The sequence below is a fragment of the Coffea eugenioides genome, chromosome 1 (genome assembly GCF_003713205.1).
Source record: "Coffea eugenioides isolate CCC68of chromosome 1, Ceug_1.0, whole genome shotgun sequence".
In the NCBI taxonomy this organism is placed as follows: Eukaryota; Viridiplantae; Streptophyta; class Magnoliopsida; order Gentianales; family Rubiaceae; genus Coffea; species Coffea eugenioides.
In genome coordinates this window covers 46,361,527-46,388,065 of record NC_040035.1, presented here as the reverse complement: position 1 = coordinate 46,388,065, position 26,539 = coordinate 46,361,527, and the positions used below count along the sequence as shown (strand labels likewise).

General features: G+C 39.4%; 5 protein-coding genes across 6 annotated transcripts; 4 read left to right on the top strand and 1 right to left on the bottom strand.

The window, feature by feature from the left end:
- The first annotated feature begins 4,253 nt into the window (after window positions 1-4,253).
- LOC113760056 (sulfate transporter 3.1-like) lies at window positions 4,254-10,525 on the top strand. Its single transcript, XM_027302633.1, has 12 exons — window positions 4,254-4,769; window positions 5,097-5,304; window positions 5,792-5,963; window positions 6,104-6,169; window positions 6,582-6,695; window positions 7,405-7,521; window positions 8,060-8,186; window positions 8,961-9,247; window positions 9,372-9,562; window positions 9,680-9,765; window positions 9,895-9,971; window positions 10,137-10,525. Exons 1-12 carry the CDS (start codon window positions 4,445-4,447, stop codon window positions 10,323-10,325), a joined length of 1,959 nt encoding a protein of 652 aa, XP_027158434.1. The 5' UTR covers window positions 4,254-4,444; the 3' UTR covers window positions 10,326-10,525.
- Window positions 10,526-12,703: 2,178 nt separating this feature from the next.
- On the top strand, window positions 12,704-16,385 carry LOC113759752 (serine/threonine-protein kinase STY13-like). Its single transcript, XM_027302329.1, has 6 exons — window positions 12,704-13,296; window positions 14,611-14,732; window positions 14,925-15,133; window positions 15,352-15,526; window positions 15,654-15,788; window positions 15,907-16,385. Exons 1-6 carry the CDS (start codon window positions 12,966-12,968, stop codon window positions 16,111-16,113), a joined length of 1,179 nt encoding a protein of 392 aa, XP_027158130.1. The 5' UTR covers window positions 12,704-12,965; the 3' UTR covers window positions 16,114-16,385.
- Window positions 16,386-17,233: 848 nt separating this feature from the next.
- On the top strand, window positions 17,234-21,180 carry LOC113759741 (homocysteine S-methyltransferase 2). The gene is made up of 7 exons (XM_027302313.1): window positions 17,234-17,540; window positions 18,174-18,230; window positions 18,325-18,554; window positions 19,148-19,277; window positions 19,423-19,626; window positions 20,381-20,452; window positions 20,776-21,180. Exons 1-7 carry the CDS (start codon window positions 17,343-17,345, stop codon window positions 20,920-20,922), a joined length of 1,038 nt encoding a protein of 345 aa, XP_027158114.1. The 5' UTR covers window positions 17,234-17,342; the 3' UTR covers window positions 20,923-21,180.
- Window positions 21,181-21,502: 322 nt separating this feature from the next.
- On the bottom strand, window positions 21,503-22,762 carry LOC113759748. Its single transcript, XM_027302322.1, has 3 exons — window positions 22,619-22,762; window positions 22,315-22,498; window positions 21,503-22,219 (listed from the first exon to the last, which is right to left on the bottom strand). Exons 2-3 carry the CDS (start codon window positions 22,478-22,480, stop codon window positions 21,819-21,821), a joined length of 567 nt encoding a protein of 188 aa, XP_027158123.1. The 5' UTR covers window positions 22,481-22,498; window positions 22,619-22,762; the 3' UTR covers window positions 21,503-21,818.
- A 987-nt stretch (window positions 22,763-23,749) lies between these two features.
- On the top strand, window positions 23,750-25,520 carry LOC113782806 (CST complex subunit STN1). 2 transcript variants are annotated; one of them, XM_027328733.1, is made up of 2 exons: window positions 23,750-24,481; window positions 24,991-25,520. In XM_027328733.1, exons 1-2 carry the CDS (start codon window positions 24,042-24,044, stop codon window positions 25,070-25,072), a joined length of 522 nt encoding a protein of 173 aa, XP_027184534.1. In that variant the 5' UTR covers window positions 23,750-24,041; the 3' UTR covers window positions 25,073-25,520. The 2 variants fall into 2 exon arrangements, 1 of the variants encoding a protein (XP_027184534.1); XR_003469863.1 differs by having other exon boundaries at window positions 23,755-24,596.
- The last annotated feature ends 1,019 nt before the right edge of the window (window positions 25,521-26,539 follow it).

The window sequence follows — 26,539 nt, the reverse complement described above, 5'->3', positions numbered from 1 at the left end:
AAAATGGCATTACAACTGAAGCAAAAAGAAAAATCATGGCAAAATCTAGATTCATGGAAAAATCATGGCCACTAAGAAGAAAACGCGACCACAATACGCGACCATGAGTTCGCGTATTGTGTGGTCGCGTATTACAACCTGTGCCCGCAAAAATCATTTAAGGGTCAGAAATATAGACCTCGCATTTGTCAAATGCGAGATCTATATTTCTTTTTTCTTTTTTTTTTTAGGTTTTGTTGGTCTCAAAATTCAAGGGACTTCGCATTTAGCAAATGCGAGCTCCTTAAGCTCGCATTTAGCAAATGCGAGCTCCTTAAGCTCGCATTTGCTGAATGTAAAGACCCCTTGGACGGAATCTGGCACTCAAAATGCCGCCTTTGTAGAATTTTTTTAAAATTCATCATAATGTTAGAATTTTCTCTACGATGAAGAGACAATCCGCAGTCATAAAGAAGGACAAAACAGAAATTATAGTTTGTGGACAAATCAGAACCAAACATATTCCAAGGCTTGGTAGCGTAAAGAGGTTGACGAATGAGTTTTTTTTTTCCCAATACGATAAGACTATTCTACCACAAAGGGAGAGGAGGACCTAAAGAGATTCAATAGTAATTTGGAGAGGACTGAACCATCATCGGATCAAACAAATGTACTGTCTGAACTTTTTAAGCAGGGCTACTTAATGTGACAATTGGTGGAAAGTATGGTATAAACCCTTGACCTTCCATCTTATCAAACTTTAATACTTTGACGGTGGCCACCGGCATTTTGACGAACGAGTACTTGATCAAGTATCGATTAAAAGATCTTCAGTCTTCTGAAACCTGTCTGATGGACAACAATGCAAATATAGTATACTACTAGAATGCAACAATTTGTTTGTTTGCAATAATCGCCGCACCCGTTATCTATTCAGGTCTACTTCCTAGTTTATATATATATATATATATTGGGAACTGGCTCTTTCTGAACAATTTGATCCCATCCTTTTTGTTTTTCGTGATCCGGAAGAAAGTCAAGAACTTGTCCAATTTTCATGCTTAAAACTTGCCGTAGCATCTATTATTGCTTTTGTCCACTTTGTCCCGAGGGAAGAAACCTTTGGCTCGTGATGTTTTTGTCCCTGACACGGTTCTTTAGTTTAATCATTGGTTTCCTCTTATCTTCCTACGCTTGGTTTACTGTTTTATCTTTATACTTAGCTCTTTATTATGCTTTTCTTCTACACATGCATGAGTCAGAAAAACAAAAAAAAAGCCAAAAATGCTGCTCCGATGGCTTTGTTACGCTTGTCCCTATGATTAGATGGAATGAATGGATGATTTTGTCTTGCTAAGTAATAAGGAATTAGTCGAAAAGCCTGCTTAGGTTCGAGAAAGTTTCAAATTTTCAATTTTGACCTCACAAAACAGGTGAGGTGGACATGTGCATTATCTGGTGCGAATCGGGTGGACCTATTCTTCTAAATTTGAGAGGGAGTCGGGATATCCATTCCCACTTTTCATGGACTTTTTCATAAATAATTCTGATTTTTAAAATGTCGAAATTAGTATCTCCGATTTTGACTCTTTCTTTTTTCTTTAAAATGAGCAGAAAGCAAAAGCTATTGATCCCTCTTTTGGTACGTAGCAATGGTCTGGAAAGGAAAGACATTTCCAACTTTTTCATTTCGTTTCAGCGTTTGCTATGATTTATTTAAATGGAAAATTTCTTTCCCCTAAAATGTTCATTCCAATCCTTTTTCTTAAATTCCATTCTTTAAACATATTTGGGGAAAACTTTTTTCACCTTTATCCTAGAATGCCTAAATAGTATGATGTCAAATTTATCTTTATAAAATTTTACACTGCATCATGATATCTTAAACTATTTTTAAATTCAACTAATATTGCAATGTAATTTTCTTGTATTTAAAATAAATTCTTTCTTTTATACTATGAAACAAATATTTTAATATACTTTATTCTTTGACTTCATGTAATTTATATTTTACGTTGCTAATTATATTGCTAGTAAATGCAAACTTTCAACTTAAAAATCTATATATTAAAATGAATAGAGTATTATAATTAAAGAAATTTGTGTCAATCGTCATTTATTTTCAAAGTAAAAATATCAAAATTTTACATAAACAGACAAATGCTATTACAGAACAAATAAAAAAGTAATAAGATATATTACGTCCTATAAACTATAGTATATTTCATTCTAATATCTAAATATTGATTATATCAAACATTAGAAACTAAATAAATATTCTATTTTGAACCCTGTTCAGTTACCAATTGGCTGAATAGTGGTTCTTTATGGCTTCCCCTTAAATTACTTTCGGGCCATTCTTCGATTAACTCCTGCTTTTGTTTAAATTAGGTGGGTGTGTGTGTGGGTTATTTATCAATTTCGATAAAAAAGACTTGTCTACTAAATATTGGAATAATAAAAATTTTTCCTCCAACGTTATGGGGTCGAAATGTATTCTAAATGGAAAGATTTTTTTCATTCTGAGCATTCCCTCCTACTAAACGAAGGGTAAGAACGCTCAAAAAATCAGCTGAGATTGTAGTTTGTATCGCTAGGGAATCGAGAATTATGTATTCGCGGGACCAGGACCGCAACGTTGGCAAATCCCTTGACATCAGCTTCTACCCCACGGAAGTTGAGTCCCCCGGGAATGGATGATCTGCCTCTTGGGGTCCCCAGAAGAGACCTGATGTAATTGACGTGATTTAGCACACATTAGTATCATAATTACCATCGAGATACTCATCTTACAAATATCAGCCTACAGGTCCGGCTTCCTACCTATTATAAATGCTCCATTTTCCCCATTGTTAAGGCAACTGAACCTTGTCTAGTTTCTTTAGCCAAATTATTTAAATACTTTTGAAACTAACTAAAGTCTGAGAGTGATATGATATGGGAGGAAACAAGTGCTTTCTTCTCGTTACAATCACAGGACTTCGGACCGACATTGTCGAGATACCGGCATAGTTCTTTGCTCGCACGGTATTCCCTATTCAGATTCCCTTAATACTGCATCAAGATAAACATATTTGAAGAGATCTCCGGGGATGATCTTGATGAAAACCGGTGTCGAATCAGTAATTACCAGGGATTTTCCATCTCGAAAATATCAACCTCTTGGACTCGATTAGCCTAAATCTCGACTACTACTGTATATCCACTGGCCGAGAGGATTGGGGAATCCCATATTGAACTTCTCTCTAACGCAAGTACCACTTAGCCGCCCCCGCGTGAATGGTCCAGCGGCGGCACCTCCTCCTGGTAAACCTTTAGGTCCCAGGTTCGAGTCCTTGCGCTGCTAGATTCTTCCGCGCACTTACCGTGCTTGGGTCGGGTTGGGGCACCAAGGTCCGGGCCGCAGGGGATTAGTCGGACCCCGTAAGGATTGACTCGGACACCCATATGTCGACAAAAAAAAAAAAGTACCACTTAGCCTTGCCCAAACAATAATAACCAAACAAGCAAATAAAAACTCTCAATTAGATAAATTATCAAATCAGATGATTCTCTGCCTTTCCTAATTGACAAGCACATGCTCAATTATCAACTTTGCCGAGTATGAACCTAAAACCGGGAAGTGGTAAAACCCAAATATTACCCAAATAAAAAGGAAGGAAAAGAATGAATGCAGGATTTAGCAAGTCCCTCTCCCCTTCTTAATACTCTTGCAACTTTTCTTGTTACAGCTACTCAAGAAGCTGTAATAGAATTGGACGGCAGTCAATAATAGTCAACCATGTCTAAGTGGCAGCCACGTTGGAAATAAGTCATAACCGGGTGCCCGATTAATCAGATAAAGATACAACGAAAAATTGTTTACTTAAGATGGGATGCATACAACAAGATCAAAAACAAAACCCCAGCGAAAAAAAAAAAAGTTTCGTCACAACCGGCCACTTTTCTTCCCGGTTTTAACTGCTGTTTCTGTTAGCTAGCAGGTCCTCCCCCCTCCCACCACCACCATTATTACCCAAAAAAAAATTAATAATAAAAAATTGCACTTGCCTGCGGTCGACATCCTCGGTAAAATGTTTGTGCTACTACGTCTAAGTGTGACATTACACAATCAAGAATTTGTGAGTGATATTGGAATTTGGCCCCACAGACCACTTTGAGTGGATTCTTCCGTTCCTGCGAGTGAGCTGGAGGTGTTACTGTTACGTACTGATCCACCTCTTCTCCTATAAAGCTTTCCCCATGCCACATTCACTACTACGCCAACACCGCCTCTCCAAATCCGATCCACAACATTCCAAGTCAACCTGCTTTAGATTGGCCACTTTAAGCAGGAATCGCAGAATCATACTGCTGCGATTCCACAATATCACTACTAGCTACTGGCACCCATACTGCTCCTTCTTAAGGCATCCCGTCGAAGTGAGTTTAGAGAATCCTTCACCAAAAGACGGAGAGAGCAGAAATGGGCAACGCCGACTTCATGAATGGTGAGAGCACACATCGCGCTGCTGTTCCACCACCACAACCATTTCTAAAATCACTCCAGAACGCCGTCAAGGAGACTTTGTTTCCTGATGATCCCTTACGCCAATTCAAGAACCAGCCACCTGGTAGGAAGCTCATCCTAGGCCTTCAGTACCTCTTCCCCATTCTCGAATGGGGTCCCCGCTACAGCTTGGACTTCTTCAAGTCCGACCTCGTTTCTGGAATCACCATAGCCAGCCTTGCCATACCTCAGGGGATAAGCTATGCAAAGCTTGCCAACTTGCCCCCGATTCTTGGCCTTTGTGAGTGTGCTCTATATTTTGCAAGCTTTGTCCTATGTACTATTCTGACGAAGGCAAAGAGCATTAACATCGCTTGGAGTTTAACTTAGATGAACATAGATTAATAGGAGTATATGCTCGGTACAATACATGCACCCAAGTAATAAAATTAGGTCTTTGTTCATTTGTCTTAGTTATGACGCTCATCATGAGTTCGATACTCGCTGTCCCGTACGTGCCCTACTTCCTGCGACTTCCTTTCCGCCCCTCCCCTTGACATTTTTCGAAAAGAGAATCAAATAAATCATGTGATGATTGATGCTTTTGCTTAACTGTTTCATTTCCAAGATTCGAGCTTCGTTCCGCCGCTGGTTTATGCAATCATGGGAAGCTCCAGAGATTTAGCAGTGGGGACTGTAGCGGTTGCATCCCTTCTCACAGCTTCCATGTTGGGGCGCGAAGTTAATGCAGCCGAAAATCCTGCACTTTATCTTCATCTGGCTTTCACGGCAACGTTCTTCGCCGGGGTCTTCGAAGCAGCTTTGGGCATTGTGAGGTTGGTTTTAAACTTACCGTGCACTAGCTCATAGCAGTAATTTTTTTTTTTTTTTTTAAAAAAATTTCGTCTCCTTATTGCTGTCAGTTATGAAGTCCCTAAAATTCTTCGGCTTGCAAGCACACAAAAAAGTCCTAAGAAAATTAAGCTTTCTGTTTGATCGAATAGTTAGTACGATCAGACGGTTGAAATTTAATTTTAGCATACTCTGGCTCACATGCTGGGACACCAAAGCACACACATGTTCATGCAGGTTTACTCGCAGACAGAAAAATTCCGGAGAGCGCCAGAATTTAGTAGGAATTTGATTGGTAGCTATTTTCACGACTCCTTTTGATACAACTAGAGGGTAGAAGGAAGGATTAGAACATAATCCACTTTTGGTATTGTATTAGAACCTCATGTTTTCACCAATTGGATTTGATGAAAAGTTGTCTTTTTTCTTTTCTTAACTACCATATACTCTATTATCATGATGTTGATACAGGTTAGGGTTCATTGTGGATTTTCTATCGCACGCAACCATAGTAGGGTTCATGGCAGGTGCTGCTACTGTGGTGTGCCTCCAACAGCTAAAAGCCGTTCTTGGGCTGGACCATTTCACTCATGAGACCGATGTTGTCTCCGTCATGCGTTCTGTTTTCAGTCAAACCGACCAGGTATATTTTATTATTTATGGTAGGAAATAGGTCTATGTTTGAGACTGATACTACAAGTAATTATGATTTTTCACCAACTACAAAGACCTTTTTGGGATCCCGTTTTCCTAACGGCAATGGTGATGTATAATGTATTGCAGTGGAGATGGGAAAGTGCTGTGTTGGGAGGCTGTTTCCTTTTCTACCTGCTGCTGGCTAGATATTTCGTAAGTACTACTGTAATTTAATACCCCCAACACCAACCAATCATTAGAAAGTGCATCATCAATCATCAATCCGATGAAATTGTCAAATTGCCTACTGGATTTTTTTCCAAACGATGGATAGACTCTAAGGCATTAAAAATTTAGGTTCAAATATTGTAAGTACCTTTTCTTCTACCTTTCCTTAAAGCATCATGTTAAATACTAAAAGACATCTTTTTAATCACGATTTCAGCAAATTAGTTGTTAAACCATATCGTGTTAAAATGCCCTAAAGGGAACTTATCGAGCCAAAAAAAAAATAAAATGGCTCTAAAGAGTTTTTTTTTTTTTTGAGGATATGATCATACGACTCATGAACATCTATCACCATTATTGTAATGACTGATGTTTGATTGACCTCGTACGTGCGCAGAGTAAAAGGAAGCCGTGGCTGTTCTGGATATCGGCGATGGCTCCGCTAACAACTGTAATCTTGGGAAGTCTTCTGGTGTTCCTCACACACGCTGAAAAACATGGTGTTGAAGTGGTGAGCCCTTCCAATCCAAGCCCTTCTCTTTGGCTGTCTGTTTCATCTCTTTCTTTTCTTCTTTTTGCTTCTCAAATCTCCACTCACCGACTTAGGCAAGGCTGGCCATTTAGCAAAGCAAAGCATGCATGCATGGGGCCACCGCCCAGCTCTTTCCATTAGTCACATCTTTATCATCGAATCTACGGTAATTACTTGAAGTAGATGAGATGAAATAATTATTTATCCCTTGGGTTCTGCATCTTTCTCCATCCTCATGCCAATGATTCGAGTAATCTTCTTTTTCTTTTTTTTTTCCTTTTTCCCTCCCCAGCACGGCAAACATGCAATTTTTTTTTTTTTGGCACTATGTCCCTTTCGGGTTTTTTTTTTCCTTCTCTTTTTGGGATAAATGATTCGAGTAGCCAGCTGTTCTATCTTTGGACCATTTGTTAGTTAGTGCATTAAAGAAAATGGTGGGCCATTTTTTTTTTGTTTTACCAATAATGATTGCCTTTTTCCGACGAAAACATTAAACGATACCTCCCCTTGAAGCGGTGGGTCCTGCAAATAGATATTATTGTTTGTGTTCCATGGGCATGAATGATTGGAAATCCGGGTGTGCTAGCAATTTGTTCACTTTGTCGTAATTATTCTGCGTGAAAAGTTCGATAAGCTGTTTCTGAGTTTACGGTGTATATATTAGAAGTATGCATTTATGTATACACAGATAGGACACTTGAAGAAAGGATTAAATCCGCCTTCGATAATGGACCTGGCGTTTGGATCACCATTTTTGTCGACAGCAATCAAAACTGGCATAGTCACGGGTGTCATCGCTCTTGCTGTAAGCTTCCTTCCCCGCTTGCCTAACTTTTTTTTTTTCTTTTTATTTTCCCTTCTGAAAGGATACTTGCCTAACTATTATTCCATCCAATTCGAACATTTACATCAACGCAATATGTTACAGTTAGATAGTTAGCAAAAACTTGAGTAGAACTAGTTTTGTAAATCATTTGGTCTAAATTTTGCTACGCCATCTCACCAACTCAAGCGTTGAAAACTTCAATGTAAGTGAAATTTGGATACCTAAATCTACAAGATTGGCTGTCATTTTTCAATTGATTAATTAAAGTCAGATCCTCACTCACTTACTTGTAGAAAAGGAATTAGAGCATGCACCAGTGGCCCAATCATAAATCTTTTCGTAAAGAGGGACGCTAGCTAGTCGACGATGGGACGTCATAGGGAGAACTAAATTCTACCTGAACCTGGAAGAAGCTGGCTGGGTGGACCTTTTAATTTACACTGGAATGTGTGACAGATAAGCTTATCCTGATAATGTTTAAATTGCAGCCTGATTGGTCGTTTATTTCTGGGTACAGGAAGGAATTGCGGTCGGAAGAAGCTTCGCCATGTTCAAGAATTACAATATCGATGGAAACAAAGAGATGATTGCTTTTGGGATGATGAACATTGTGGGCTCCTGCACTTCTTGTTATCTAACTACCGGTATTGATCACTCGCCACCCACCATTTTTATAATTATACAGCAGGATATTAACCAATTGTATACGCTATTCTGCACTTCTTTTTAGTCCTACCAAAAAAAAAAAAAAAAAGCAACATTTTTCACCTTATATCCTTGTCAAATCCATAGCATAATTTGTATGGACCAAATAATAATCATGCGGCTGTCTCACGGAAGGACACATTAATCACACAACTCAACATTTCTGTAATTTTCAACCACTGGCCAATGGCTCAGTGGCCACCAGGGAGTGGCTTAAGTCCCTCCTTGGACTGTAGGTGAGGGTTCAAATCTCACCTAAAGGTTTCTGTGCCAAAGCACTCCTCTAGTTGGGTCTGTATACCCATTAGCCCCCTACCACAGTCTCCTTAGGCTTCCCTTCCCTCTTAGATTAAAAGGGCTGTAATTTTAAAAAAAAACATTGCTGTAATTTTCAAAATTACAAACACAATATAAACGCCTCAGTTGTAAAAAATTGCACAGAGTGTTCACTTTTTAGGGATAAATATATCTAAAATTAGGGATAAGCTTAAAATTAGATTAAAAGACTGATTTATGTTAAAATACTATTAATGATTTATATAGCAGCTGTCGCAGAGGAGGACGCATTAATTACTACTATTAGACAACTGAATATTGCATTAGGGCTTGTTCTATTTACAAATGGCAGATGTTTATCTCGCCTGAAATTTACTTATTTGATGGCACCTAAGGACTCTCCATTTTTTTTTTTGGGTGACACAAACAAACTTCAGGACCATTTTCGCGATCAGCTGTGAACTTCAACGCGGGATGCAAAACTGCGGTGTCCAACATTGTTATGGCATTCGCAGTGATGCTGACACTGTTATTCCTGACTCCACTCTTCCATTACACCCCAATTGTGGTGCTGGCGTCCATCATAATCGCCGCCATGCTCGGCCTTATAGACTACGAAGCAGCAATTCATCTGTGGAAAGTTGACAAATTTGACTTCTTCGTGTGTGTGAGTGCCTATGTTGGGGTGGTTTTTGGCAGCGTCGAGATTGGCTTAGTCATCGCGGTACGTACCTCTAAAACAATCACTCTCTCGTAAATTTCTCTCTGGTGGACGTCGTTTTATTTATCACTCTCTCATCGGCGGCGGCCGCTACGATTTGATTTCGAGTTCACGTAATGCACTGCAGGTTGCACTCTCTTTGCTAAGGGTATTGCTGTTTATTGCAAGACCAAGGACGCTGGCTCTTGGTAACATCCCAGATACTAACATCTACCGTAATGTGGATCAATACCCCGACACCAGAAACGTCCCTGGGCTACTCATACTGGAAATTGATGCACCTATTTACTTTGCCAATTCAAGCTACTTGCGAGAAAGGTAATATACATACTACTCAGTGGATTATTTATTCCAAAAAAAAAAAGAAAAAGAAAAAGAAAACTCGATTAGAGACACTAACCATCTAGCGTTGCTTTACGATGGTCTGGCCAATAGACTTTCAAGATGGATCGATGAAGAGGAAGATAAATTGAAATCCAGCGGAGATAGCAACCTGCAATTTCTTATACTTGATATGAGTGGTAAGTAGAAGTCGCTGCAACAAAATGTTAATTGTCCCGCAGCTTTGGTTAATTGTCCTGCAAAAAAGCGTTATCCAAATATTCTAAAATTTATAAGCACTGATCATGTCACAAATCCTCTGTGGGCAGCCGTTGGAAACGTTGATACCAGCGGGATTAGTATGCTACAAGAGGTTAAGAAGAACATCGATAGAAGAGGGCTGAAGGTAGAACTTGCTTGCTTGCTCGCGTACATCTTTAATTGCCTTTCACGTGCACATATAGTTGGAACAAATCTCTGTGACTGTGACATAAAAATGACTTGCTTCAAGTATTCCTTCATCTTAATACTAATTTGAATCCCGCTGGTTTGTTTTCTTCAATTAACATAGCTTGCATTGGCGAATCCCGGAGCAGAGGTGATGAAGAAACTCAACAAGGCGAAATTTATCGAGGCAATAGGGCAGGAGTGGATCTTCCTGACTGTTGGAGAGGCTGTTGGAGCATGCAACTCCTGGCTGCACACATACAAGCCAAAGCCTGCGACGGATGAAACAGAAAAGTGGAGCAATAATGTTTGAAACATTGACGTTTGAAGTGTAGGTGTAGGATTTCAAATTTCCACAACCACAGATATATTCTATCATCTCGATGCAGAAAATGTTGGCCGCATGGCTCAGTTAATACGTGGTTTTAAATTCGGGATAATTTCAGAAACCTCCCTCAATGTTTTTGACAATTCACTCTTGAATATTCTCTGATATTATTGAAAATTAAACTACCCTCCCCTCGATTGATGAATTTGATAACAGTTTCAGCCCCCATAATAAAAAAAAAAAAAAAAGGCCTTAAAAATTGAGAAAATGTACTGACACAGTTTACAAATGGTCTCGGAATCTAATCATTCAAAGCCATATAGTTCAGAAGATGTAAACGTCCAAATATGAGACATGATGATGAAGCTAAGCAAACAGACAAGTTCCATTCTCTCAGCCAAATCTCAGTGGCAACAAGTTTCTAACATAAGACATGAATAACTCATAGATTTATGCTGACCAAGTCCCTAGTCAATCATCAATCATCTTTATTTCTGCTAAAATCTCACCAGAAGTGCATTAGATCATCATCACATATATCCAAACAGTACATTATTCCTCCATAAACAAACGATTAGTCAGCAACTGACACGACCTCAGATTCATCTCCATTGAACAATCAACAGCTACAATTCAGGATCCTTTCTTTGGGCTACTTTTATAAGCAATCTATACTTAGAAAACTTCTAACTAGATTCAATAAACCACAGTAAGTTTTGAACTTTTACCTATATTGATTTTGATGGAGCCCAAACAGCTATATATCAAGCACCTTAATATCTAGATCCTTCGCCGGATGAAGGATCACGAACAGCAGATGCTTTGATTCCTTGAGTTCTCTCTTGTAAAAGCTAGTTTAGTTTTCGCGACAATAATGATACTACAGTTGGTTCTTGGCGCCTGAAGCTTTTATACCACCAGCTATTTTGGCGCCAAGAAGCAGAAAAAAGAGATTACACCTGCAATCATATCCTTTTTCTCGCATTTAGAATATTGTTGTTGACCACAACCATGCGAGGGCAATTTGGTTATTTGGATACTCCTGAGGGTGAATTTGGTCACATCAAGACGAAAAGGAAGGGTTGTGTAATTTCTAATAGTTATCTTCCCGCGTACTGTAAATGTAATCTTTCTTCCATGCGGTGTGATAGTGGCCATGTTAACAGTTTCTGTTTGCAAGTTGCAACCAATCAGGACGCATATAAATATTTCCTGTTCTCTTCTTTCTGGGCTATTAAGCAATTAACTGGACATGGCAAGGTTGGAGTTTAGACTCTAGGCCTGCAAAAGCAGCCCATGATCTTTTGCCGCCTACCTGGGCCTTGGTTAAGAAAGTATTCTGGTTAACATATTAAGACCGGTTATTGAGATTTTTGTGGTATTAAAGTTCGCTCTTTATAATATTTTGATTACAAATATTTTAATTATTTGTTATTGATCATGATCGACAATAGGTCTATAACAAAAAAGAGTAATTTGAATTTTACATTAAATGGAACATATAAAATGATATATTATTTTTTGATTTTATATGTGATTTGATCTCCGATAATAAAGAGTAAATTATAGTGTTTTTCCTTTGATGTATAGGTTTATATTAGTTTAGCTAAATAGCATAGAAGATGAGAGGCAACGGTAGAATCATATTATTCGCTTTCTTATAATATTACTTTTTAATTATTAATTGGATCTAAATATTACAAGATAAAAAATTTCAAGAAAGATTAGTGTGATTTTTGGAACCTAAAGTGAGATCAGTGAAATAGATAGAAACCTCACGGAGGTCACTGAAATTATCCCAAAACTTAATCAAGTTAACTCGACAAAAAAAAAAAAGAATAAAAGTTAAAAACACGATAAATTACGAGGTGATCGTGAGTTTTTTTTTTTTTCTTTCAATCTAAGTCAAGTATATTCAAAAGTTGCAAATATCATAAATTGTTAACAAAACTCTTGGACTGGTGTTGGGTGTGGGGATGGCCCAGCGAGGTCCTGCCAGCACAGGAAGGGGCAGCAGTTGAACAGCAGCCCAATTCGTCAATCAAGGAAACCCAGCACAGATGACAGCACAAGATTCCCACCACCATCAAATCGTCGTCAACATTACCCATGTATAATGGATTCACAGATTGCCGTAACAATTAGAACTTCAATTTGTTGGACACTTCTACTCCTCCACAAACTCAGCTTCCTCGACTCCGCTTTTGCGCGTTGAAGAGTCTTGAGACGATACACGAGACTGTTTGTGGTCCCTTTCTCCACATAAGCCTCACTTTCTTTCTTTTAGCTGTCCTATCAAATCCTCGTTACTCAAGGCTCCCCTCCTTCGGCCTTTTTTTTTTTTTGGTGCGAGTATTCTTGATAAACCGATATAGGTAGTATTAATCTTTTCCTGTTCCCGCTTTTGCTTTAGGTATTCTCTCTTGCGGTAGGATGTCCTTTTCCTAATTGGATGTTAGTACTTCTGATACTTGTTTGTTTATCTATCATGCAATTTCGCTCCTATAAAAGCATCAACTGAGTATCTGCAAGTTTGAAGCAGATTGTAGAGTATACTACTCATTAGATTTGATTTTTTTAAAATAAAAGTTCCTATATTTAGCTTTACTTCGGTGGATTTAAGGGATGGATTCGAAGGAAGGCAATGAAGGGGAAGTTGTTGATGAGAGGGCCAAGAATGGCGAAAGCAAAGAAGAGGTATCAAAGTTGAAGGGGTTGGGTAGTTTGAGCAGTAAAGATATGCTTGTGAGAGCAGATATGATTGATTTCAAGAAGTGGGACGTGCAATTTGAGAAGCAGCTAACTCGAAACCGGAGTTGGTCGACGACGGGGAGAGAAGCCCACGTGAAGGAGGAGTGGCAAATAGATTTAGCTAAGTTGGATATCAGGAATGTTATTGCTCATGGTACTTATGGAACCGTCTATAAAGGTGTCTACGATGGCCTTGATGTGGCAGGTAATTTCTATACGTTCTCTCTCTTGGATTCTTGTACCAGGATGGACATCCGATATGAATTTTGTCCCCACGATTTGAGTTAGTGCCCAGTTTTGAGTTTTTTTTTTTTTTTTTTAAATGGTGCCTTTTGTCATCTTTACTGATAAGGACAGGTTTAATAAGTTGTGATTCGGTTTTGCTACTATGCATGCACTTAATCAAATATTGGTTTTGGATCACTAGCTCTGTTGTTAACTTGTTGCTCTACCACTGAATGTGTCCTGCATGCTTTCTCAAAAGCTGTTGACTCCCCCTCCCCTTGGGGTGGCTTCCTTCGACCGGGCTCCCCGTCGACTCCCCCTCCCCGTAGATCAGATCAGGCTAGAGTAAATTATACAATTGTTATCGTTGCGACAAAAAAAAAAAAAAAACTGTTGTTGCCCGGGTGGTAGCAATGGATTTTACCAGGTTAGTTGACGCTGGTTGGTGAAGAAACAGTTACTGAAATTTTTAGTATCTATCCAAAAGTTTGTAAACCTGGTAAAAGCTGCACAATTTTTTCACTCAATCTCAAACATTGCTTCTTGTTTTACCCATTAACATGCCTTAACATTGGTTTGCTGAAGGAAACGCCTGACCCCTGCAAATCACAGCAATAAGAATCGAAATCCCTTGATTCTTTTGGAAAGAATATAACGACTTGGTTATTGTAGTTTTGAAATCAATGGTCTGAGGACAACAGCTAAAACCTTGGATTCTTAGTTTCCACAGAAAAGCACTGCCCGAGACTAAACAAGTTGTTCTCTGGTTGTCAGACGGTAAACTAATGGTTCCAGACAAGTTTTATTTCTACCCAGAAAAGAAGCAGGAAAATCTTGGCACTTTCTAGGTAAAGTAAATGGCTTCGGGGGGAGGAATTGGTGAATGAATAACAACAGAGATAGTAATGTTGTTAATAAAACCGCGGATGCTTTTTTCCTGCTTTAGATGAAGAATAATATCACAAGGGTATTGTATCATGGCCGCATAGTCAAAGAACACAAATATACATGGGGGTAACCACATACACACGTATACTCTGGATATTGTATTCTTAATATGAATTTGCACATTCTTGTTGATTGCATGAGTGCAAATAGGCGTTGCAGTTTCATGAGTTATCCTGTGATGTATCATGTCAAGGCTATATCATCAGTTTATGTTTTAGCTTCACAAACCACAGTTATTGTTTGGTTTTCGAGTTTCTATGATGATTCACTAATAGAGCTTAATTACTATGGTGATGTTTATTTCTCTTAGCAATTATCACTACTATGTGAATTTTAATTGAAACAGTGAAGGTATTGGACTGGGGAGAGGATGGTATTGCAACAGAGGAGGAAACTTGTATTCTTCGTGATTCATTTCAGAAGGAGGTTGCTGTTTGGCATAAACTTGACCATCCTAATGTGACAAAGGTTTGTTCTTACTCCCAAACTTTAATTTCCTCTCGGAACTGTGACTTTGTTTAGCAAACTTTTGGTGAATTTAAAGCTTACTTGGATTCTTCTTTCTTTCTTGATGGCATCTTTATGGCATCTAAAGAGTGATTTCTTTCCCTAACATGGTAATGAATTCCCTTGTCCTGATATCCTCAATATTTCATGCAGTTTGTTGGAGCTTCAATGGGAACATCAAATCTTAAGATTCCTGTGAAAAGCAACTCAGCGGATGATCATAACTCCCTACCATCTAGAGCTTGTTGTGTTGTTGTAGAATACCTTCCAGGTGGGACGTTAAAAAGATTTTTGATCAGAAATTATAGAAAGAAGCTTGCTTTCAAGGTGGTGATCCAACTTGCTTTGGATCTCTCAAGAGGGTGAGACGGCTATTGTTTTATATAATTGATATTGATTGGGGGCTGTTTATTATTTTATTAATTTTTCTATCTTTCTGGTGCGCAACTGTAATAGTCTAATTGGAATGAAGTGTCTCTTTATCTGGGTCTCAACCAGGGCATAACTGTAACAGTCTAATTGGAATGAAGTGTTTCTTTATCTGGGTCTTAACTTTTTTCTTTTCTTTCCAACTTTGCAGGTTAAGTTATCTTCATTCCAAAAAAATTGTGCACCGTGATGTTAAATCAGAAAATATGTTGCTCAACGCAAATCGGACTTTAAAAATTGCTGATTTTGGGGTTGCTCGAGTTGAAGCTCAGAATCCAAGGGACATGACTGGAGAAACTGGTACCCTTGGTTACATGGCCCCTGAGGTATGCATCTCTTGTTTAAATAGATTTCTTCCTTGATTGCTAAAGGAAGCAGGGTGAATAATTTTAGTACTAAAACCCTTTTTGAGTAAGCAGCTCAATCTCTAATGACGTCAAAACCATCTTCTAGGTCCTGGATGGCAAGCCGTACAATAGGAAATGCGATGTGTACAGCTTCGGCATATGCTTATGGGAAATTTACTGCTGTGACATGCCTTATCCTAATCTGAGCTTTGCTGACTTGTCTTCTGCAGTTGTTAATCAGGTTTGTGTTAAATATGAAAAGTGCTAGTGAGCGATTCTTTTATGCTCTACACTGTCTTCTTCCTTTAGAATACTCCTGTTAGACACTCTGACAAACGTTTGTCTGCTTGTTTTGATAGAATTTACGACCGGAAATTCCTAGATGTTGCCCTGGTGCGTTAGCGAGTGTCATGAGAAAGTGCTGGGATGCGAATCCAGACAAACGCCCTGAGATGGATGAGGTTGTGAGGTTGTTAGAGGCCATAGATACTAGCAAGGGGGGTGGCATGATACCTGAAGACCAGGCTCGTGGGTGTTTCTGTTTCAGCCTGAAGCGGGGTCCCTGACCTAGTGCACTCAGCTAGAGATCAGGCATCCCTGTGGTGCAGGCTTTGCCTTTTTAGCTTTGCTGTCCTGCACCAACAAGAAGACACATAGTTAGATTATACTCCTCTTGGAACGTGTTTTTATCTTGGAGAATCCTTGAGGGTTTCAGTAGGTAGACACTTTAGTTTTATTAGTCTTGCACCTGAAATTCATTCACTTGCAGATATAGTGGTTAACCGGTTGTCATAATAGTAGTGTTATTTGATATGGATGGAGCTTGTGGATTCTTTTACCAGTTTTGTCATCCTTTCCAGCAGTCGAGAACTGAGTACATACAATGTCAGTTAGATTTCTTTAACAGTAAGCATAAAAGTTGAATTGTTATTATTATATGATGCAAGTTAGCATTGGAAATTAAGCAGTTGATAAGTAGATAGCCCTAGAGTAATTGCACATTCTTAGATAACTACGTACTACTATTAATTTTTTGAGCAAGAAGAGAACGAACGATTTTAGATTACTACTTAGTTACCTGACACTACTAACTACTACTTTGCTGTTGGGAAATTCTAAGAGAATCAGAAGATTAGATTTGAACGTATGAATCAAGAAATCCACGGACTTACGAGTTAAACAGGTATGTTTGGATAATAGATTATTTTGGATAAATTTTTGAAAAAAAAATTATAGTACTAATTTTTTATTCAATGCAGATGAAATAAAAAAATAATTAAAAAATATATTGAAATTGCAAGCAAATAAATTTTGACAAATAATCTCTATCCAAACATAATTATAAAGTAGGCTGAGCATGTTGACAAAAATGAATAGATCCTAGTGTGTCGTATCGAGGTTGAGAGGTCAGAATGAAAATTCTGTGCTAAGGGTCCATTTGAGTCGAGCTCAACTCAAGATAAAATAATTGAGTTCGAGTTTAAACTCATTGAACTTTTTAGAAATTGAGCTCGAATTCGAGCTCGGCTTTAGCTTACCTTGGTCTCGAACTCAAGTTTAATTAAATGTAATCGAGTTAAATCAAGTTACCTGGTTCAGCACGTGTGTTAATACGCGGAAAACACGTCAGTCTTCTCTACAAATACACACACGGAGCGGGCTGTCCCAAAATCTATAGATTGGAGCTGGGTACTCCTCCGCCTACTACTTTAAGTAAGCCCATCCACTGTACCTCTGATAGTGGAACTTGGAACCGAACAAAGACCTCTGCATCTTTTGGCTCCGTTTGTACGGAATGGGACCTGTCGACGACGCTGCTGAGAATCCCGGGTCATCGTCGTCATCGTTGATTTCAGATTTCCTGAGTAAATCCGGCGGCGTAGCGGTGATTGACGGCGGCTTGGCTACGGAACTCGAACGACACGGCGCTGACCTCAACGATCCTCTCTGGAGCGCCAAATGTCTCCACAGTTCCCCTCACCTCATTCGCTCGGTAAAATACGCTCACGTGACTGATGATTTGCTTCATATTTTCATATAATTATTTTAGTTCCGGAATCCTTCATATTATTCCCGTATAGCTTGAGGTTTTGTTATTTCTGCGGTTGGATTCTTCATTTTAAATTGAACCGTGTGATGGAGGCCAGCAGTCTGGAAATGCTGTCAGTTTGTGTGCGGATAGTTAGGATGTAGACATGTTTGGGAGAGAATTAGGGTGCGAGAATTTGCATAGTTAAGATGTACTTGGATAAAATGTGGAATTGCACTGTCAGCTGTCTCGTGTCAATTTGATCAGACTTGTGGGCCAATTGATAGTTGAAACTTTCAATTTCTAAGGTTACGCTTAATCTGTTCCAACTTCCAAGCTTTCTGGTGTGGGTTTGATCAGAAGTTTGAGCAAACATTGGGCCGATGTGTATTTTACTTTTCTCTTCGCTCCCAAGCATCATGGATTTCATTTAGTGGATAAGATGTCTGCAGTTCTACAAGCAGCATGTGATTATTGTTGAGATTGTTGACTACTAATTAATTACTTTCTATCTACATATGAGCACAATGTTGCTCGCTTATTGTTGCTGGTATGTATCGTTGTCTATGCATGACCAAGTAGAAATTTATTGAGCAGGTCCACCTTGATTACCTAGAAGCTGGTGCCGACGTAATAATTACAGCATCTTACCAGGTAAACCCTTCCCCTAGTTGTCAAGCCATCTGTCTATCTGTATCGTAATATGTGAATAAGAAGTTGAACCTCAGGGAGAAATCAATTTGAACAGGCTACCATCCAAGGGTTCAAGGCCAGAGGATTTTCTCAAGAAGAAAGTGAAGTTTTGCTCAAGAGAAGTGTTGAAATAGCTTGTGAGGCACGGAGTATATACTATGATAGATGCCACAAGAACTCAACCGAGTATCCTGCTGATGGTAAAGTTCTCAAACATCGGCCTATATTAGTTGCTGCATCTGTGGGAAGTTATGGAGCTTATTTAGCTGATGGTTCTGAATACAGGTGATTGTGTCTTTAAACTATTTCTATGCTTTATTTGAGTCCAAATAACTCCATATGGTTCTTTTCTCTTTGACTGTACTTGAATTTTAACCTGGGATTAGTATTGCTTTATTAAAGATTCTCTAAAGTAATGAAGAGTATGTTCACTGGAAACCTTTTGCGAAGCTTAGTAGGTGGTGAACATCCAAGACTTTGTGACAAGGTCCTACCACTAGCTGGGTTTGCAAACAAAAACTCAAAGGACCGCTCCACCCTTCTGTCCCTACTCCCTATCCCTTTGGTCGAGCTTCCTTTGGTCTCCTCCCTATCCCCTTTCTAAATATTATCCATAATAATTAAGAAATATGTTTTGACAAATTATATTTGCAACATACTCCTAACTGCAATGCACATCCTTCTAGGTATGGCTGAAAATAGAAATAACTTTTGTTCCTGTGAGATATCTCAATGAACAGTGTGTAGGCAGACATATCTGAAGTTGATGGCCTTGACAACAAGAAAGATCTCTCAGAAAAATAACTTTATATCATGTTAAAACTCCACTTGACACGTTTGAGGTTTTGATTTTAATTTCCTTTTTCCAACACTTACAGTGGGGACTATGGTGATGCTATGAGTTTGGAGTTTTTGAAGAACTTTCACCGAAAAAGGGTTCAGCTTCTTGCAGACTCTGGTCCTGATCTAATAGCTTTTGAAACAGTACCTAATAAGCTTGAAGCACAGGTAATGGCTAAACTGATGAGGATTTTTGGTAAACCTGTTTCCATTTTTAGTTATTGTTGCATGTTCATCAAGAAAAGAGAGTTGTTTTGAGTAGTTTTAGGTAAGCAATTTGGTATTGACAAGAATCCCCATTCCCTTTGATCAGGCTTTTGCTGAGCTTCTTGAGGAAGAAGACATAAACATTCCTGCATGGTTGTCCTTCAATTCCAAGGATGGTATAAATGTTGTCAGCAGTGATTCTTTGTCTGAATGTGCTGCCATTGCTGAATCATGCAAGAAGGTTGTCGCTGTAGGAATTAACTGTACGCCTCCCAGATTTATTCAGGATCTGATTCTTTCCATTAAGAAGGTAGTCTTTTGTTTCTATATTATATTGCTATTGCTCTTTTATTCCTAATTTTTTCCAAATCGCTTTCCTTCTCATTTCGGTTAGAATTATCAATATAGACCTTGGGCATCATCTGTTTGATACATAAAACTCTGCTGTCAGATGTTTCTTTAATCAATTTTCATGGATGCATTCTAGGGGAAAACATGCAAATGCTTCTCTTTTCAGCACACGTCTCCTTGGAACAAAAAGAAGAATCTGCAAAGCACCTCCTATAATCCCTACCTCCCATGACTGCTTCCAGCTTTGCCTCACTTTTCTGTACCTATTATACTTTCATCATTACCCTCTATGGTCCTCTGAAATCTTGGCGATGAACACTAGCTTCCTGGAGATCTGGGGTCTTGACCTTGAGTCCGTCCATGATGAGCTATTTCTGCTCAGTTTTATTTGTAGTTGACAATCAGTTATTGGTGGTAGAGGAACAAGGAAGTTCTGATGTATACTTTTTTTATTTAGTAGCTAACTTCTCAGCCATGGCCCATGCTCTTCTGAGAATTTTAAAAAAGAATTCCTGTTTACTAGTTTTCTTTTGGGATTAAGCAATTCAGAGATTTTGACCTTAGTTAAGCTATGGCTTTAGCCCTTTTGTCCATAAAATGCTAACTTGTTGTATTGGTACTGAAATTTTTTTTTTTAATATTTAATTTTAGTTACTGTTGATTGGTATTATTTCCGGAGCTTAGTTCTTATCTTGGAATTGTGATTGCTTCAGGTGACAGCCAAACCGATACTTATATATCCAAATAGTGGTGAAAGTTATGATGCTGATCGAAAGGAGTGGGTGGTCAGTTTTCCTTGATATTTGCTTCATTTTCATGGCTAATAAATTTGTCTTTTTATGTTGTTTGTGATTGCGTTTGTTAGTTGGGAACGTCTTCATACTTTGGTATAGAAAGTATTAACTCATGCACAAACCATGTTGTGACATAGTGGTACACAATCATGCTTAATGGATCATTTGGTGTAGAAACTGCGATAGTTACTTGGCTGATCCTCTTTTTGATTATTCTGCGTTTGTCAAATACGTGTATATCATTGCTTGTTTGACATCTTTGTACGACTTGCTTAAAGTGTATGTCCTTGCTGACTGCTGTTTTCCCCTTGCAGCAAAACACTGGGGTTTCAGATGAAGACTTCGTATCCTATGTGAATAAATGGTGTGAAGTAGGGGCGTCCCTTGTTGGAGGTTGCTGCAGAACTACGCCCAGCACCATTAATGCAATTTATAGAACACTCAGATATCCCACACATTAGGAGATTAATTAATAGAATGGGCTGATGCTGGAAAATTTTGACACTAATTGAAATGGGTAGAGGGGTAGTTTGACGTTATACTCATAATTGAGGCTAAAGAATCAAGGGGTCGGGCTACCCCGCGGATTGGCTCTTCACAGCTGCTTGTGTCAAGGCAGCCACTTGAGCATTAAGCTGTTGTTCAGGAAATTTATATATAGCTGTTTTTGTGAAATCTTTTGGCATTCCATGTTGCATTTACTAAGCTGAACCTCTGAATTCTCTCCCTCTCTCTTATTCTTTAGGTTACTGATACAGGTCATAGCAGATACTATGGCCTCTTTATATTAAAGGAAAAAAAAAACTCTGAATTTTCATTGATGGGTATCAAGGATACAGAAATAGAATTGATTGAGAGAGCTTCTAATGAAATTGCATGGTACATCTCTGAAAGAATGCTGCTTAAGAAGAAGCATGAAGTTTCGGCCTGCTGATGGAAGTTTCTGCAAAGACTAGCCTTGCGATTTTTGCAAGTAACAAAAGTCCCAATGAGATTGCCTCGTCTATCAATCAATTAACAACAGTCATGGCTTCATGAAGATGAGAAACAAAATTGTAGCATAACCATCATAATCGACCAAAAAGAGGGATTACATATCATCTTACAAAGTCCAGATCTTATCCCATGTGATCAATGGAGGAATATTCAAGCAACATAACGAAGGTACACAATTGGAGAAAGGTTGGGGAACCGTTAGGAATTTGGCTGGAGAGTGGAGAGAGCAATACAGCATTAAAATGCTATGGCCATGGCAGGGAGATCCACTGCAGAAATGATACAACTAAAAGTTGTTCTTACATGAGCAGACTGCAGAAAAATGACCGCCATAAGAGATTGACGGTGTCTATATTCCAAATCAAGAATCAAAGCCAGAGTAAATCCCACTCTCCCTCAAAAGCCTCTTCTCTTCTTCAACATAATTCTTGCCCCTACTGGCCTGACCAAGGTCTCTCTTCCTCTTCTCCTTCTGTGAGAATGACAGCTCCCTCTTGTCTCTAGCAGATGAGGCAGCATTGGGCAACAGTTGCTCTCCTTGGAGGATGGCAGCTCTAGTAATCTGCCTATCCGTAAAAGTTTCTTCAGTCTCCTTAGCCCGAGTTTCCAGGCCCTTCGACCAGGACCAATCCTGCTTCTCATCAACGGCCTCCCTCGGTGGAGGCACCCCCATGACTGATAGTCCGCCTTTATACCCATGCCTTCTCAGTGCCTCCAAATCTATGCCTTTTTTGCGCTTCTGCTTCTTATTAGCCGACTCAACTGTAGAGTTAGCCAAGTCAGGATTTTGTTTAAATGTCCACTCAACAAGCTTTAACAGTTAGTTATGAATACAAGAAGAAAGCGGCTAAGCTGACCTTGAGAGGCTTTGAGTTTGGAGGAAGCTTTGGATTTAGTAGCGGTTTTCTCAGTAGAATCTTTTTCATCTTCAGTGTCGGTGTCGAGGGTTGAAGAATCAGTATCGGAGGATGAACGGTCATCGTCTTCCTCCTCCCCATCGCTCCAGGGCGCTGCCCTCTTCATATTTGCTGCAATTCTTCCCTGTTGCACACCAAACACGGGCATATTTTAATTCCAAGGAAAAAAAATATAAAAACTGAAAAAGAAAAGGTTGTGGGCAATATTTGATTACGCCTTTGACATGAGAAGAAACTAACTGACCTTCTGGATGGAGAATTAGGGGATTGCTATCAATTGAATCAAAGGGAGGTAGGAAGAAACTCCACAATCAAAAAGATATCTCAACTTTGAAGTTAGGGCTTGTACGTATCAGTTCCAGAAAAACGACGTCGGGCGGGAATCGTCATTGATCTACCCAAACCCGACCCAGATGATTTCTACTCCCACTCAAAACGCTTCTTCTCTGGACTCTGAAGACACCAGCATTCAATGGGCTTGGGCCTTGGCTGTTGCATTCTTGTGTGGTTTTGGGCCCAATATTCGTGACACTTCGTCTCATATTGGGTACAAACAAAAAGAATGCTACTGCATCTGTTGGGTCCGGAAGAGATGCATTCCAATCTGGGAATTGAGGCGAATGCTTTGTTAGAAAATCGCACAGAAATTGGTTTCCCGCCAAAAGTGGCTCATAGCTGATAGCACATTTCCAATTCCGGCTTCTCCGATCCATCGGTGAAATGCCACCCATAGCAGAACTATGTAAATCAGGGTTTACATTCCTCTTGTTTTGCAACAACAAAGACTAATGTCAGTATTGAAGGAATTTGCTTCATATATAAATGGTCCTCTTGTTTTTTTGAACCCAAACACAATAACGTGACTTAGCTTTATTTCATATATATTTCACGAACTTAGAGCAGCGTGTAGTATAACGTTATGGCAGGTGAAGTATTTGGCCTCAAAAAAAAGAACATTTGTCGCCTTCAAAGAATACTGCCACTCCACAAACAATGAAGCAGAAAAATTGGCAGGATTAATATAGCACTTTCATTTCACGTCTTCAACCCCATACCTTCAAGACTTTCGTTTCCAATTGAGGAATGTAATGCACTGATAATAATTCTTCTCATCATATCATGCGGTCAGAAATGAATGGATCCACGGCCCAGTTTCTGCTCATTTATAGCATATGTCAGTATAAATGCGATGTCAGTATAATTTGATTAAAAGGACTCTTCCTATCAATCAGAAAAACTCAAGAATCATCGCTGCTCCCCTATTATTGAGCGAGCTTGATCCTTGGAAATTGTGCGTGTACCTGGCTAACGCGGCCATGACTTTGCTCAGGCTGAGGATTCACACAAACGAAAATTACAACGTAAAAGAAGAGTCCATCATATTAGTTGTAGTACTTTGTACTCTATAGTACTCTGTATGGATTAGTATATTCTTTCACAGTAGGAAGGATTGTGAAAACGAAATGGATGAAAGTGTGGCGCAGGGCTTTAATCAATGGAATGTTGGGAACAAGAAACCGCGTCGAGAGCCCAAATCCTCATTAAATTGGAACCGCCAGATTATTAGACCTAGTACGAGTACGAGTAGTACTAAAATATAATATATAATCTTCCCGCCAAAGCCAAGCATCCTTTGGCGGTAAAGAGACCAACCTTCCGTTTCCCTTATGGACGCCTTGTACAATACTCACGTTAAGCTCTTGGCCTTCGACTTCCTGAAACTGACGCCGTCACCGACAGACCCCTCTTCCTTCTTCCGCAGAGGCAAGCGCCTCTCGCGCGCGGAGACTGTAGGAATCGTGGTAACCCGAGATCTCAAGCCGGGAAAGTTCGTCAAATTCACGATTGACGACGGCTCCGGCTGCATCTCCTGTGTTCTGTGGCTCAATCAGCTCAACTCCTCTTACTTCTCTCGCCGCAACCCATCGGATGTTCGACTAATTGCCCAAGCGGCCACTGATTTTGCCTCTGATCTCCAACTCGGCGTTCTAGCTCGAGTCCGCGGCAGGATCACAGATTACAGAGGTGCTCTTCAGATTTCAGTGTCTGATGTTGTCGTGGAGAGGGACCCCAACATGCAGATTCTGCATTGGCTAGATTGTATGAGGTTGGCGCGCCAGTGCTACGACTAATATTGCAACTTATTTACTTTTATTAACTCTGCTATGCAGATGTATTTAATTCAGGGGAGACAAATGGATTATGAGTCGGACACCATTTGGGTAAGTTAAATTTGTTATTTTGGTGGAAATATTGTTTGCACCTCCTCTATTATTGGATTTTCTAGCACTTGGCCAATTAAAGAGGGCAGAGTGATTAAGTTCCCTTCTTATGTGCTTTTGCTTTATTGGATCTTCGCAGTTTTATCTCATTGCGGGGATAAATTGCTAGACATCAAACTCAATCCTTAATTTGTATGTCTTTTTCATGTTGTCATTTTCATAACGTTGTTCCCTTTTATGATTTTCTGGTAATTCCTTTGCCGTGCTCTCTGATCTTGTAGGTCATTATTGTATGGTTGAGTTTGTACCCTGCTCGGAGCATCTTCTTTTACTTGTACTTGTCTAAACCGCTGTGATAGGATGGATTTTGATCTCTTTTTTTTTTTTGCTGTAGAAGTCTGGCCATGCTGTTAGCTCGTATTTTGGATAGTGACTGTTCAGCATCATGTGCAAGAATTTGCGGAGTTGAGAGGTAGAGGCGGAGACATGTGGATTTGGACCACCAAGTGAATGTGGATTTCCAAAACTTTTTAGATTACCCTGATTGGTTTCCAGAATGGACTGATCAGAAAATTGAAGGCCTTGGATTCTTGAAGTTGTGGAGTAGACGTTTGAGTTCAATATGTAGATTAGCAAGACAAAAGTAATTGTTTACTTGATTCACCAAATCATTGCTCTAGTGATCCCTAATGACCATGCTGAACCAGCAGGAGAATAGACAGTCATGTTGGGAGTTTTCTTCCAAACCAGTTTTATCATTTATGGAGCTGCTGGACTCATCTGGTACCAAACAAGCACTCCATCTGAAACAAGAGTTAAGATTAATTGGTGCTTGAATTTATAATGATTGCAGTAGCTTAAGCGTCTGTAGGTGGTTCAGAGCAGGCTACTATTTAGTGTTTATCTCAAGTCTGATTATGTTTCCATGGATAGACAGGGAAATATGTACCATAACTGTCGGACAGAAAACATAGCCGTCATGTTAGACCAATTCTGTCATATTATATTCGTATGTGCACGCACTGGTAGTGATGCCGGGATGATTCTAAGTACGTAGATAAAGTTACATTTTTATGATAACTGGGTTAGTAGATTAATTAACGCAACTGCACAAGGTCACAACTCACAAGCCTCAGGATTTCAAGGCAACAAGGTGGTGGAGTTTGGGTTGAAAAATGGAGAATAGGAGAGACAATGACAAGATCTTAGCTCTAGTCCACTCATCTGGACAACTGGACCAAGTCATTGGATAGAATTACTTTTCACTATTCATACTTTTATACTCTCTCTTTTGTTATTTCACAATCTTAAATAGAAGACAAGAAATAGCCTGATTTGCGGTTCAATGCTGGTACGGCGAACCACCCTATAGAAAGGGTTAGACGCTTCACTTCTTATTCGATCTTTGTTTTGCTTTTCTCTTGCATAATTTTTGTGTAATTGAAGAAGGGGGGGATTTCTCTTGGACATTGAAAGCTCGAACACTGGATGATAGGAAACTCAAAACAGGGGCCGCTCTTTATACAGCCTGATGATTTGGATTGCCTATTATGTTTTGCAATCATATGATGTGATTGGCGGCGATAAACAAAGTTGTAGCAAGGACAACCTACAGTAGATAAATTAAAAGGGAAAAGCAACGCCTAAACTATAAAACTAATGGGTTCATGCCGGAAAGAGAAGCACGTCGTCTACCAATCATCAATGGTAATCAAAGCTTAGAATCAATTGCGATTCAAGAAAATGGAAGGCCACAAAGTGCCCCAGTCTCTTTCTACTCCCTTTCCAGGATATATGGTAGAGCTGGCCGGGGTTTTGCCCTGGACGACTAGCGCTGAGGTTGACAAATCTTGACAGCCTATTGCTGGGGCCAAACAGCTGCCTCTAATTATAATTTATATGCAGATGGAAGTTTAACTACTAGAGAGGATTGTGTTTTGAAG

Excerpts from the sequence above, each read along its gene's own strand:
- LOC113760056 (XM_027302633.1), top strand. The coding sequence starts at position 4,445 with ATGGGCAACGCCGACTTCATGAATGGTGAGAGCACACATCGCGCTGCT. Across the intron at positions 6,170-6,581 it reads TGCTGCTGGCTAGATATTTC|AGTAAAAGGAAGCCGTGGCT; the intron begins GTAAGTACTACT and ends GTACGTGCGCAG. Across the intron at positions 7,522-8,059 it reads CGGGTGTCATCGCTCTTGCT|GAAGGAATTGCGGTCGGAAG; the intron begins GTAAGCTTCCTT and ends TTCTGGGTACAG.
- LOC113759752 (XM_027302329.1), top strand. The coding sequence starts at position 12,966 with ATGGATTCGAAGGAAGGCAATGAAGGGGAAGTTGTTGATGAGAGGGCC. Across the intron at positions 13,297-14,610 it reads CGATGGCCTTGATGTGGCAG|TGAAGGTATTGGACTGGGGA; the intron begins GTAATTTCTATA and ends TAATTGAAACAG. Across the intron at positions 14,733-14,924 it reads ACCATCCTAATGTGACAAAG|TTTGTTGGAGCTTCAATGGG; the intron begins GTTTGTTCTTAC and ends TATTTCATGCAG.
- LOC113759741 (XM_027302313.1), top strand. The coding sequence starts at position 17,343 with ATGGGACCTGTCGACGACGCTGCTGAGAATCCCGGGTCATCGTCGTCA. Across the intron at positions 17,541-18,173 it reads CCCCTCACCTCATTCGCTCG|GTCCACCTTGATTACCTAGA; the intron begins GTAAAATACGCT and ends TTTATTGAGCAG. Across the intron at positions 18,555-19,147 it reads GCTGATGGTTCTGAATACAG|TGGGGACTATGGTGATGCTA; the intron begins GTGATTGTGTCT and ends CAACACTTACAG.
- LOC113759748 (XM_027302322.1), bottom strand. The coding sequence starts at position 22,480 with ATGAAGAGGGCAGCGCCCTGGAGCGATGGGGAGGAGGAAGACGATGAC. Across the intron at positions 22,220-22,314 it reads CAAACTCAAAGCCTCTCAAG|TTGAGTCGGCTAATAAGAAG; the intron begins GTCAGCTTAGCC and ends CTAACTCTACAG.
- LOC113782806 (XM_027328733.1), top strand. The coding sequence starts at position 24,042 with ATGGACGCCTTGTACAATACTCACGTTAAGCTCTTGGCCTTCGACTTC. Across the intron at positions 24,482-24,990 it reads CATTGGCTAGATTGTATGAG|AAGTCTGGCCATGCTGTTAG; the intron begins GTTGGCGCGCCA and ends TTTTTGCTGTAG.